General features: G+C 36.5%; 1 protein-coding gene across 2 annotated transcripts in view; it reads right to left on the bottom strand.

Annotated features, from left to right (window-relative positions):
• The window catches only part of CMPK1 (cytidine/uridine monophosphate kinase 1), a 34,013-nt gene that overhangs the window by 7,751 nt on the left and 12,438 nt on the right, over positions 1-13,824 (bottom strand). For both annotated transcript variants that reach the window (XM_057531644.1, XM_007164762.3), the window contains exon 2: positions 223-369. In XM_057531644.1, the coding sequence (XP_057387627.1) occupies positions 223-369 (147 nt within the window). The remainder of the gene's footprint in view (positions 1-222; positions 370-13,824) is intronic.

Here is a 13,824-nt window from a genome sequence, read left to right as displayed (position 1 = left end):
TCAGTTGTAGCTGATCCTAGACCAAGGTAGAGAATGTTTCCTACTGTCCAATTTCTTCCCAGGTGAAAGTGGAATTTCCAGTTCTGCCATTCTCAAACACCATGACCACCCTCCACAAGCAAGAAATTCAATACTCTGATTTTTTTCATTACTCAAAGGGAGGGCAGATTTAATTTCTCATTTCCTTGTTGGTTTTAACTGGTTGGCATTCACACTCCTTACCCTCCTCAACAAACTGATGGTTATCTCAACTGGCACAATCTTTCCATCTTTAATGTACTTTTCAATGAGTTCACCATACTGTGAATCTGGGTTCTTCCTTTCATCACGAAGAAGTTCTCCTGCAGAAAGGTGTGTGTAGCCATATTTCTGAAAGAAAAAACACATAGGAAAAAAATCAAAATACATTCAACCCAGTGTTAGGACTACTGTTTGTTTCCCTTCATGGTAACTTCTATATTCTAATTTTTCTATAATAAACAAGCTTTGCTTATAGAATAAATAAATAATAAAGAAAAATTGAAGAGAGATTTCATACAATCCAGTTTGCTTAAAAAATATCCTTAACCTATGTAGCACATGGTAGCTATAATGTTCACAAATCATGCAATTGACCCGAAACTTATTTAACTATTCAAGGCATTAACAGCTCATCATATTCCTTCACAAACACAAAGTTTAAATGTTATTAATAATGTTCAAAGAAATGTCTAACAAAAATCTATATAATTCAAGGCAAAACCCCCAAAATCTTACCACAGTTGGCTGTACCCACCTTCTATAAGATCTTCCCTTCCTTAAACTCAACACATCTAAACTGAACTCATCAGCACTTACACAAACCCCATTCTTCTGTTTTGTTCCCTTTCTCAGTAAACAGTACAAGTCCTACCCCTCCATGAAATTAGCTTTCCTGACCACTCTGGAGAGTGGACACATAATCAAATAGTGTCTTAGAATATCACTGTCTCTCCGTCTAAACCAGTATCTTCCTTACCACTCTCAAAAGTCCATTTCCTACCTCTCTAGTTGTGACTAGAGAGGTCTCATCTGTAAAATGGGAATATAGATACCTATTTTATAATTCAGTGGTGATGACTAAATGAGATAATGTATTTATATAAAATGCCTACCAAAGAGCCTGACATGTAGTAGGAGATAAAAGCCATTACCTCCTTGCCATCATGAAGATACTTATCTTAAATAATCTGGAAGCATTTTTATATTATATATACACACCATTTTTATATTTTATTACATATATGCGTGTGTGTGCATGTGTGTGTATATATATGTATTCACTTTAAAGGTTTGTTGTTTTTTTTTTTTTAATATTTATTTATTTATTTTTGGCTGTGTTGGGTCTTCATGGCTGTGCGTGGGCTTTTTCTAGTTGTGGCGAGTGGGGGCTACTCTTTGTTGCAGTGTGTGGGCTTCTCACTGCAGTGGCTTCTCTCTGTTGCAGAGCACAGGCCCTAGAGCGCACAGGCTTAAGTAGCTGTGGCACGCAGGCTCAGTAGTTGTGGCTCATGGGCTCTAGAGTACAGGCTCAGCCGTTGCGGCGCATGGGCTTAGTTGCTCCGCGGCATGTGGGATCTTCCCGGATCAGGGCTCGAACTCGTGTCCCCTGCATTGGCAGGCAGATTCTTGACCACTGTGCCACCAGGGAAGTCCGGCTTTAAAGGTTTTGACAGAGAGACCAATCAACTCAAAGGACTTAAGTGAGATAACAGATATGAATACACTGTGAAAGGTCAGGAGTATAGTAGTATTACAATTGTGATGGTCATTATTATTAAGGATTTACAAATGATGTATTAGGTCAGGGTATAGGGTAATAGTTGAACTAAGTCACATAAGATGCTACAGTGTTATTCTGCCATTTCCCCGTGGTTGGAATGAGAAAACAATACGGATCTAAGAGACAATTATGAATACTGAAAAGCTTCTTCCTCCACATGAACTAGCATGTTCCCTTTTATTAAATCAAAAGAACTATAAAATCTATTTTCATAATAATAAAATAGATTATTTTTACTCTCAAATATCAGGATACTGAGATCTATATTCAATGTTCAATTAAAACAATCATCTCATCCCAAATTTTTACGATTCCCTAAATGGGTTTTTATCTCATTCATAGTAAGTGTACCATAAATATTTGATAACTTAAATTTTATCTTTAATTTCAATGTTAAGATTTGAGGCAGCCCACACTCCCACCCTTCCTTCCAAAATAGAATGTTTCAATTGCACATGTTACAAAACTTAACTCTCTCAATTACTGAGGCTATAGTGAGTTTTCTCTCTCTCTCTTTTTTTTTTTTTTAGATTGCAGAAGCCATTCTTTACTCCTTTTCTATCTCTAAAAATTGCTGGCTAAACTTGTTCTTGTTTACTAAAGTAAGCCAACAATAAGGCAGTCAGCAAAGAAAAACAAACTAAATAGTTTATTTGCTGACTAAAATTGGATATAAAGTTTGAGGAGAATAAACAAAAACCACAGTATCACTCATGTCTCTCTTAGGCATACAGCTCCTTGCATTAAAAGAAATGATCAAAAGTGTATTTAGTTGTTGTAATAGGCTTTTAAAAACATTCCCATCATTTATAGAAAATGGAAATAAGTACAAAAGTACTTAATTATTTAAATTGTTATTTTAAAATTATTTTCACACCACACCATTTTTAAATGCCTACTTTTATCACCAAGTATAAACTTTCGAAAGACGGGTATGGATATGGAAAAGACTTTATAAAAAACAAGATGTGACCTACTTTCCCATTTACTATGCACAATTTTCAGAAAGCATTTTGCAACGGCTGTCCACAAAATTTTACAGCAGCTTCATTTTCCACTGCTTACTCTGGCTCCTGCTTGGAAGTCTATGCTTGCTGGATGCTCTCATCTGGTCTGGAGATTATAGCATATGGTAATATTGAATAAATGCAGCGACAAACAGTACTAAACAATGGCAAACGCTCAGTGAAACACCAACAATACAGATTGCTCTGTACAGATTGCCTTGGCTGTATGAACAACGTATATATTTAGAAACCCAGCTAGTAATTTAGAAATTAGTACACACACTGTTTGTTTCCTGACATTGAAGAGCTCAAATTTCCAAGCTTACATTACATTACAATGGGTTTTGGCATATCACTTTTTTAAAAGAGAGACTAGTTGTAAATTGTAGAAGTGTACAAATGATATGTTTTTTAAAAATTACACAGAAAACAACCTTGTCTGCAAAGTCCAAGGAGATAAGGAATTTAAATAAATATAATCATGCCAAATCTATATGTCTTTCTATTTCTCATCCACGTTCCATTTTTTAAAATCCTCTATTTACCAGTTACTTTTTTATACTATATTTTTAAGGATTTTGCTGAAGCTTTCCTCTTACCACAGAGTTTCTACAACAAAAAAGCAACTATCACTTACACACTAGTTATTATGGTATTTAATAATAGCTAAACTTTAAAGAGCACGTTTTCAAAGCATTCTGCTGTCATGGAGTAGTCACTGATGCCAATTCTGAGGAAAGCAAGAATGGATATTTCCCAGGCTTAACCCAAACTTTTTCACATTCTCTGAAATTTCCTAGCAATTAAAATCTAGTGGGTCACTAATTACAGTCTTACAACCAACATTTAAACCACAGCAAATTATAAACACTATAAACTATAACTACAATTACAAGCCACTATTCAGCTAAAAATAGTAGTTTTCTAGTGACAAATGTATAAATTCAATTCATTTAGAGTAACCGTCTAAATTTTTTTACTTTCATTTTCTCCTTTAAGAAGTTGAAAAACAACTCAATAACGTCTGTGAATTAGACACTAAGATTTGGAGGGAGGAAAAATGCACCATATTCTCAACAAGTACAGAACAGCACTCTGTTACTACAACTAAGCAAATGTTGACAATTTTACGGTATCAAATCTCAAATCATCTTGATAACTTCTCTCCCTTCTTAGCAATTCTCTTTCCTCCTTTCTAAATTTAGGTAATGTCGTTCTATGTGAATAAAAACAACAACAAAAAGAATCAAAACCAAAACAATAGCAAAAAAAAGAGTTCAAGGTACAAATGATGCATAAATGACAAGTCCTTGGGGGCAGAGGAGATCCACATGCCAGGCACCTCCTCCTGTGAGTATGGCAATTAGAAAGTGCCATTGGACTGCTACTGAGCCTTGAGCTACATAGAGGGAACACAGCAGAGATAGCAGATACAAATATACTTTTAAAGCAACTGAATTAAAACTATTGGTGTCCTTTAAATAGCTGACACATCTATGAAGCATCTAAGACTAAGTTACTTTGCATTCCCTGTAAGATTAGTGAACCTTAAAAATCTAATTTCTGATTATGTACTGTCAACAATGCACCTTCAGCATAACACCTGGAAATGCTATCCGGAGCCATCCAGACTCACCAGTTTGGCACTGTTGCAAACAATAGCTTTAGAGCTTACAGCATCCCAGCAACACTTCATGTAAGGCTATCATTTATTTCAAAAGGCATTTCCAACAGAATTTTTTCCGATTACTCTGAGATGTCTGATAAGCACTTTCCAGTAACATTATCTGCCAGTCTTGGAGAGCTTACTTTTGACTGTAAGAACTGCTGTACAGTGCCCAGATGCTTAAAATTGGTGAACTGTTTAGGGTTCCTTCCAGTTTTACACACAGAGTGTTAGAAAAAGGATTTTTCTTATAATCACCATTTTACAGAGGTTAGAAAGAAAGAAAGAAAGGAAGGGAGGGAGGGAAGGAGGGAGGAACGGGAGTGGACGGAGAGAGAGAAAGGGAAGGGGTAGGGAAAAGAGGAAGGAAGGAGGAAAGGAGGTATAGGAAGGAAAGAAGACAGTGGGAGAAAGGTTAAATATAATATCTGACTTAAATTGCTAGCTGATTTCCAATCTCATTTTTAGTCCGCCCTCATTGTATTTCCAAATGTGTACATCACGTTTGACCATGCCTATTTAATTAAAAATCTACATATTAACTATAAACTATGAAAGTTATAAAACAAGCTAAATCTTTTCTTAGGCAAAATCTTTAGAAGACAGACTCCAAATTAACATGAAGCATATTTCTTTCTCTAATTAAAGAGTGATAGTTTAAAAGCTTATATCCTGCAAAGGAGAAAAGAGGAGGGATATAATCCATTCAACTGCAGACAATTACAGCACTATTTTATTTTCCTCAATGTTTTGCTCTTCATGTAAGAAAACCTTAATTCAGGCAATACATGGAACTTATTTTAAATCCATAAATATTTATTAAGTCTCTATAAAGTGCCAGGCAATGTGCTAATTTGGGGGAAATAAATAGGTTATATTCACAAAGGATGCAATAATGACTTACATATTTACAGTGACTTGAGCCCTACTATTAATTAATAAAGTCAATTTTTCATATTTGCATTAACTTTTCCTAAGGAATTCAGTCTTTACCAGCACTGTCTGCTTGGGGAAGAGGTGATTCTTCAGAGGCAATGACAAGAAGGTAGAACAATAAATAAAACTTAAAGAAAGGGGTGATTTAGGGGCTTCCCTGGTGGCACAGTGGTTGAGAATCTGCCTGCCAATGCAGGGGACACGGGTTCGAGCCCTGGTCTGGGAAGATCCCACATGCCACGGAGAAACTAAGCCCGTGAGCCACAATTACTGAGCCTGCGTGTCTGGAGCCTGTGCTCCGCAACAAGAGAGGCCGCGACAGTGAAAGGCCCGCGCACCGCGATGAAGAGTGACCCCCGCTTGCCGCAACTAGAGAAAGCCCTCACACAGAAACGAAGACCCAACACAGCCAAAAATAAATAAATAAATAAGAAAAGAAAGGGTGATTTAGAAGCCATGAAATAGACTGTTTTCTCATTTGTGTAAGGCCTCAATAACCCTCTAACATTTTGCAGAAGACTTCTCAGAATATTGAGGATTTTGGCATCTGTTTTACATACCAAATGGCCCCTATAGCAACTGTGAATTGGAATTTTCACACTCCAATTTCATTCCAGTTGGTCATTTCCAGTATTTTTACTTCTTTTAATTCATCTCAGCCATTCTGAATCAATCCACATTCCCTATAACAGAAAGGGATGGAAAATAGTCAAAGATGAAGATGAGGCCCAGAAGCCTCCAGGGATTCCAGGAGCTCACAGGCAATAATTTGAAAATTTCCAACATGAATGGATAGGCACAGAGGTCTTGTTAATCTTAAGAAACACTCATCTCATCTTGTTAATTAAATGATCAATTCTTATAGTCACTGCAGAGCCTACAAGCAACACACTCATATCACTACAACACAAATACTGCTGCAGGTGGTCTAAGAGCCTAGAATTCACAGTTAATTCGATTCCTGTGAGAACATTCAGAGGATATACATCAAACCACTCAAACGAATCTCTAGCCTCTATTCACTTTATGAAAGAGAGGTTTCTTAAACACTAAGCAGTACAGTACCAACTGTACTTATTTTTTTTAAAAAAGGTAAGTAACATTAAAACGAGAATACCATTTACCCAGGGAATACCAAAAGTAAGAAAGTCACCCTAAGAAATATAACTACTTGGGAATACAATTTGTAAAGAGCCTCACTACAAAATAACCACAACATTTTAATAACTTGGGTTCTCTTTAAGAACTAGAATTTATTTGGATTTACCAATCAACACTTGAGAAAAATGTGCAAAGGATAACAAACTCTGAATTCAGTAATATATGCAAACATAAAATTTGAGCACCTGCAACATTATCAAACAAATAGAGAAATGCATTTAGAGAAACACATAGGCTTCAGCAAGGATCAGAAGAACATAAGAACCTTGCATGAAGTCACATACTTAGAACACTGAACTAATAATTTGAGATAAGGTTTTATAACTAAACTCTGTCACAATCCAGTGTGACTCTAGGAAATTTATTTACCCTTTTTTAGATTTCAGTTTCTTCATTTGTAAAACAGAAATAATATCTATACTACCAGAAATCATATCTATACTACATTACACTATCAGCCACAGTCAAATATCATTATTAGCTGTTAAAACTAGAAGTATGAAGAACATACTCCTAAAAACGTGGTCTACGCTACTAGATTCAAGACCTACTATGAGAGCACTCAGACGGGTCAGGGAGGAGTTAGACTAACTCATATAGGCTATTCCTGGAGCAAAGTCCAAGATAATCAGTGGCTAAACTACTAATTACATAGCAATAAAGGAGTGAAGTCAAAGAATAACTATAGAACAAGGAAAATATGATACATGAAAATGCAATTCACTATGAAAATACCCTCAAACACACAGGCTCCAAAAATTGGCATCACAGATGTATTTGAGTACATTAAAAATTTTATGAGAACAAGAATGTATCTATCTTGCTTACTATCGTCTTATAAACAAACAGATCAATAGCCTTCCAAACAATTAGCAATGGCTAATTAGAAAATATACATTTTAAAAGATCCTATTCAAGTCAACTGTACCTCAATTTAAAAAATCCTATTCAAAACAGTACTAAAGGGCTTCCCTGGTGGCGCAGTGGTTGAGAATCTGCCTGCCAATGCAAGGGACACGGATTCGAGCCCTGGTCCGGGAAGATCCCACATGCCGCGGAGCAACTAAGCCTGTGAGCCACAACTACTGAGCCTGCGCATCTGGAGCCTGTGCTCCACAACAAGAGAGGCCGCAACAGTGAGAGGCCCGCGCACTGCGATGAAGAGTGGCCCCCGCTCGCCGCAACTAGAGAAAGCCCTCGCACAGAAACGAAGACCCAACACAGCCAAAAATAAATAAATTAATTAATTAATTAATAAAAAAAAAAGAAAAAAAAACAAAAAAACAGTACTAAAAACTTAAATTTAGGGATAAATCTAAAACTAATATGTAAGAATTATAAGAAGAAACTAGAAACACTTAAAATCAGTATCATAAAAAGAAGGCATTCTATGTTCCTGGATAGAAACATTCGATACTGTAAATATTTAAATTTTCCACAAATCAATCTATAAATTGATTGCATCCGCAATCAAACTTCACCTGGGATTATTTATTTTTTAATGAAACTTGATGAGTTGATTCTCAAGTTTATCAGGAAGGGTAAATGTGAGAGAATGACCAAATTTGAAAATAATATTAACAACTACAAATGGGAACTTGTCCTACCAGGTGGCATAAAATATTATAAAGCTACAGTAATTAAAACAGCATGATACTGGTATAAAAATAGACAAATGGAAAAATGAAATTCAACAGAGTCCAGAAACAGACCCAAGTGTAAATGGGAATTCAATAAGTGATAGAGTCATCATCTAAAAATCAATGGGGAAAAGATGAACTATTTAATAAATGATACTATGCAACCGGCTACCCATCTGAAAAAAAATTAGACTCTTGCATCATATCATATGCAAAACTAAATTCCAGGTAAATTAGAGTTCTAAAACAACACAATATAAGCAAAAAACGAAAACAAAAAAAACAACAAAAAACAACCCTAGGATAGTACCAGGGGAAGATAATCTTGAGATAGGGAAAGACACTCCAAAACAAGAACCAAAACAGCTACGATTTATGTTTGACCACATAAACAATAAAAACTTATCACAGATACAACCAAATGACAAGCAACAGCTTGGGAGAAAATATTTTCACCATACAAAGGTAATAGGGTAATATACATTGTATACAAAGAGATCCTACTAACAAAGAAAAAAGCTCAATACAAAAATGGGCAAAGAAAAAACAATTCAGAGAAAAGAACATATGCTCAACCTTACTGGTAATCATGAAAATGCAAATTAAAGCAATGTGATTTCATTTTTCACCCATCAGATTGGTTAAAATAAAGACTTATATCTGGCTATGGCAAGGGTGGGGGTGGGGAAGAACCTGCATCCTGACAGTTTGTGGGAGTGTAAATTGGTTCAGCCTTTTTACAGGGCAATTTGGCAGAGTCTAACAAAATTTAAGTTTGCATACCCTTTGGCTCAGTAATTCCATTTCTAGGAGCTGTGCTACTGAAATAGTTGCACATGTGCACGAAGACATATGTAATGAATGTTTATGTCAGCATCATCTGTAAACAGAAAATCTAAATGTCCAAATATATATGAATAGTTAAATAGATTATTGTATATATTATGAATGGAGTTGAGCTATCTGCATGTTCTGATATGGAAAGCTATCCAAGATATACTGTTAAGCAAAAAAATAACAATAGGCAATGTTTGTGCGTGTGCATTTTTATCTGTGTATAAATACATCAAAAGAGGACCAGAGAGCCACACACAAAAACGTTGGTAGGTGATTACATAAGGAGAGTAGGCTGGGACTTCCCTGGCGGCGCAGTGGTTAAGAATCTGCCTGCCAATGCAAGGGACACGGGTTCCATCCCTGGTTCGGGAAGATCCCACATGCAGCAGAGCAACTAAGCCCGTGCGCCACTACAGAGCCTGTGCTGTAGAGCCCGTGTGCCACAACTCCTGAAACTCGCGCGCCTAGAGCCCGTGCTCCACAACAAGAGAAGCCACTGCAATGAGAAGCGTGTGCACCGCAACGAAGAGTAGCCCCTGCTCACCGCAACTAGAGAAAGCCCGTGCACAGCAATGAAGACCCAAAGCAACCAAAAAAAAAAAAAAAAAAAAGAGTAGGCTAAGGTTAAGGAGAACTTTCACTCTTTACTTTATGTACTTTTGAATTGTTTGAATCTCAATGTACATGTATATAAACTTACTAAATTTTTAATTTAAAAAAAGCATATATTCTATGCACACATCTCTACATGGCAAATATCACAGACTTGGTTTTTCTTAAAATTTAATTTATTTATTATTATTTTTTTATACAGCATCACAAAGTAAGATTACTGATTTAAGTGTTTCATTAATATCAAATCCTAAGAGAACAGCAAAATGAACTGCCTCACATTAGGAATAAAAATCCCTACATAAAAAACATTATCTAAGTTCAAGAAAAAAGAAAAACAGTACCTGCACAATCACAAACTTATTTAAAATTTAAAACTAAATCACTGTAGAGAATAGCAGCAAAAATCAATTCAAATGTTTAGATAAAAATTTCTCTGGAAAGTGATCCATTCCTTAAACAAAGGAGAAACAAAAGTATAATATAGCAACACTGAAACACACTGCATGGGCATGAAGTCAAGAGTTATAGAAGGAGACAGAAAACAGTCCAGTTTTATAGCCTAGAAACAGATGGAAATTTAGAGACACACTCAGTTGAGAGGATCCAAAAGGCACAGCAGCAAAAGTTTAAAAGGAAATATATTTCAGTGAAGCCTTACTCTAGATACTAGAGTTCAAAATTATAAGCAAGATGTTCTGGAAATGACACCTCCATGACAGACAATGTACCCACACTACTTCTAGTCTCCAGAATGACCCCTTGGAGCACTTTCAGAACTTTATTGTGCCAACCACTCTCATGATTTTTTTTTAAAAAGATAAAATTAATCTAGCTTAACAAAGAATCATCTTCATTTTTAGTCCATCAACCTGTGCTAATAGGAGAAAGTGTGAGGAAACTCAATATTTGGCTTTAAAAAACAGTATATGTTTCTAAAATTTTTTGGTATAAAATTTACCTTCATGATTACATTTTTCTCAATCTAAAATTAAAGTCAGTCTAAGAATATACATTTTTGATGGTATAGCCATCAAATCCTAGCCCAGCCTGGGATTCAATGTTGACCAGAGACAACTGTACCCATTTATATAATGTAGAACAGGACATAAGGGATTACTGGTTCTTGATTAGAATCTAACTTCTTCACACAAAGGAAATGTCCTAAAAAGTGGTAAGCTTATGGGAAATTTTTATGGAAAACTTTCTTTCCTGCCATGACTACACAACAGGAAGAATGCTGGAAACCATTTTGCAAAATGGACAACCTCTCCCACCTCTCTAGCCTGACTTAACTTGGACCCGATTATGCCCTGTAATCAGTCAAGGAAGTAACAAGAATCTGTTGCTCCCACTCTTCCTTTCCATCTACCACTATCTCCTCTCTCTTCCACCCTCAACTCTCAGTCCCAGGCACTTACCAATTATACCTCTTTTACGGTTCTGGCCTCACTTTATCAATCTTTGAATCTCTGCACCACAGGCAATAGAAAGCATACTGTATGTTCTAAAGTGCAAGATATCAGACCTCATCAAAATTTAAAACTTCTGTGCTTCCAAGGACACTACCAAGAAAATGAAAAGACAACCCACAGGATGGGAGAAAATATTTACAAATCATATATCTGGATAAGGGACTTGTACCAAAAATATATTTTTAAAACTTTACAACTTAGCAATAAAAAGATTAATAACCCAATTTTAAAAATTGCAAAAGACAATTTTTTAAATGCAATATTCTGGGGGGGAAAAGAAAGGACAAAGATTCAAACAGACATTTCTCGGGGCTTCCCTGGTGGCGCAGTGGTTGAGAATCTGCCTGCCAATGCAAGGGACATGGGTTTGAGCCCTGGTCTGGGAAGATCCCACATGCCGCGGAGCGACTATGCCCGTGAGCCACAATTGCTGAGCCTGCACGTCTGGAGCCTGTGTTCCGCAACAAGAGAGGCCGCGACAGTGAGAGGCCCGCGCACCGCGATGAAGAGTGGCCCCCACTTGCCGCAACTAGAGAAAGCCCTCGCACAGAAACGAAGACCCAACACAGCCATACATACATACATACATACATACATACATACATACATACATCAATCGATCAATCAATCCATCAGACATTTCTCCAAAGAAGATATACAGATGGCCAGTATGGAAAAGTTCCTCATTAGTCATCAGGGAAATGCAAATCAAAACCACAATGAGATGCCAGTGCACCCTTCAGGATGGTTATTTAAAAAAAAAAAAAAAAAAGGACATGTGAGACATGAAAGATGCTCACAGCACTAGTCATTAGGGAAACGCAAATCAAAACAACAATGCAATACCACTGCACACCTTGTAGGGTGGTTATAATCAAACAAACAAACAAACGTAAAATGATAAGTGTTGGTGAGGATAAAGAAACCACACATCACGGGTAGAAATGTAAAATGGTACAGCTGTTGTGGAAAACAGTTTGGCAGTTCCTCAACAAGTCAGAATTATTATATGATCCAGCAATTTCACTCCTAGCTCTATACCCAAAAGACTCAAGCAGATGCTTGTATGCCAGTGTTCACTGCAGCATTACTCACAATAGCGGAAAGGTGGAAGCAGCCCTTATCCAACAACAGATGAATGGATAAACAAAATGTAATAAATACATACAACGAAACATTATTCAGCCATAAAAAGGAATGACGTTCTGATACATGCTAACATGGATGAAACTTGAAAACACTATGCTAAGTGAAATAAGCCATAAAAAAAAAAAGGACAAATGTATGATTCCACTTACATGAAGTACCTAAAATAGGCAAATTCAGAGGCAAAAAGTAGATTAGAGGTTACTAGGGGCTGGGGGAAGGGAAGAATGGGAAATTATTGCCAATAATTGATGAAAAAATTTTAGAAATTGTGGTGATGGTCGCAAAACATTGTAAATGCAATTAATGCCACTGAATTGTACACCTAAAGTGGTTAAAATGGTAAGTTTCACGATATATTTTACCAAAGTTAAAAAAATAAATAACATAATATACCAAAAACACTGAATTCTATGCTTTTTAAATTTTATTTCTTTTTAATAAATTTATTTATTAATTTTTGGCTCTGTTGGGTCTTCATTGTTGCGCGCGGGCTTTCTCTAGTGTGGCAAGTGGAGGCTATTCTTCGTTGCAGTGCGTGGGCTTCTCACTACAGTGGCTTCTCCTGTTGCGGAGCACGGGCTCTAGGCACGTGGGCTTCAGTAGTTGTGGCACACGGGCTTCAGTAGTTGTGGCTCGCGGGCTCTAGAGCGCAGGCTCAGTAGCTGTGGTGCACAGGCTTAGTTGCTCCGCAGCATGTAGGATCTTCCGAGACCAGGGCTCGAACCCGTGTCCCCTGCATTGGCAGGCGGATTCCCAACCACTGTGCCACCAGGGAAGTCCCGAATTCTACGCTTTAAATGGATGAGTTGTATGGTATATAAATTATATCTCCAAGTATTTTTTAAAAAACACAGAATACAACTTCTGAAAAAATCAGAAACAAAATTTCCAAAACAAGGAATCAATTAATTAAATAATGTATGTAATCTACAGAGTACAATATCATATAGATTATGTGGTAAAAGTGCATTTATTAACATGGTGATATGTTTGTGATATTATTATAAGTAAAAAGCAGGTTTCCAGAGTATGAGCCTACTAAAAAAAAAAAAATCTCTGGAAAAATATGTCCCTAAATATTGATTAACGGTGGTTTTCTCTGGATCGTAAGATTACTGGTAATTTTTACACTCTTCTTTTTACTTACCTGTATTTTCTAATTTTTCTATAATGTATATGTACTACTTGCATAATTAAAAAGTAACCAAAAGTGGGACTTCCCTGGTGGTGCAGTGGTTAAGACTCTGCACTCCCAATGCAGGGGGCCCAGGTTCAATCCCTGGTCAGGGAACTAGATCCCACGTGCATGTCGCAACCGAGAGTTCACATGCCACAACTAAGGAGCCCATGAGCCGCAACTAAGACCCGGTGCAACCAAATAAATTAAATAAATATTTTTTTAAAAAGTAACCAAAAGTAAAAGTATGCATATTTTTAATAACAGGACAGTTAAGGTACATATACAGGCTTAACTTATGAAACTTATCCAATCATTAGGTCATTAGCTCCATCTGGCAACTAGTAACCTATTTTGAATATA

Source organism: Balaenoptera acutorostrata, chromosome 1 (assembly GCF_949987535.1).
Source record: "Balaenoptera acutorostrata chromosome 1, mBalAcu1.1, whole genome shotgun sequence".
Taxonomy (NCBI): Eukaryota; Metazoa; Chordata; class Mammalia; order Artiodactyla; family Balaenopteridae; genus Balaenoptera; species Balaenoptera acutorostrata.
This window is presented reverse-complemented; position numbering and strand designations above follow the sequence as displayed.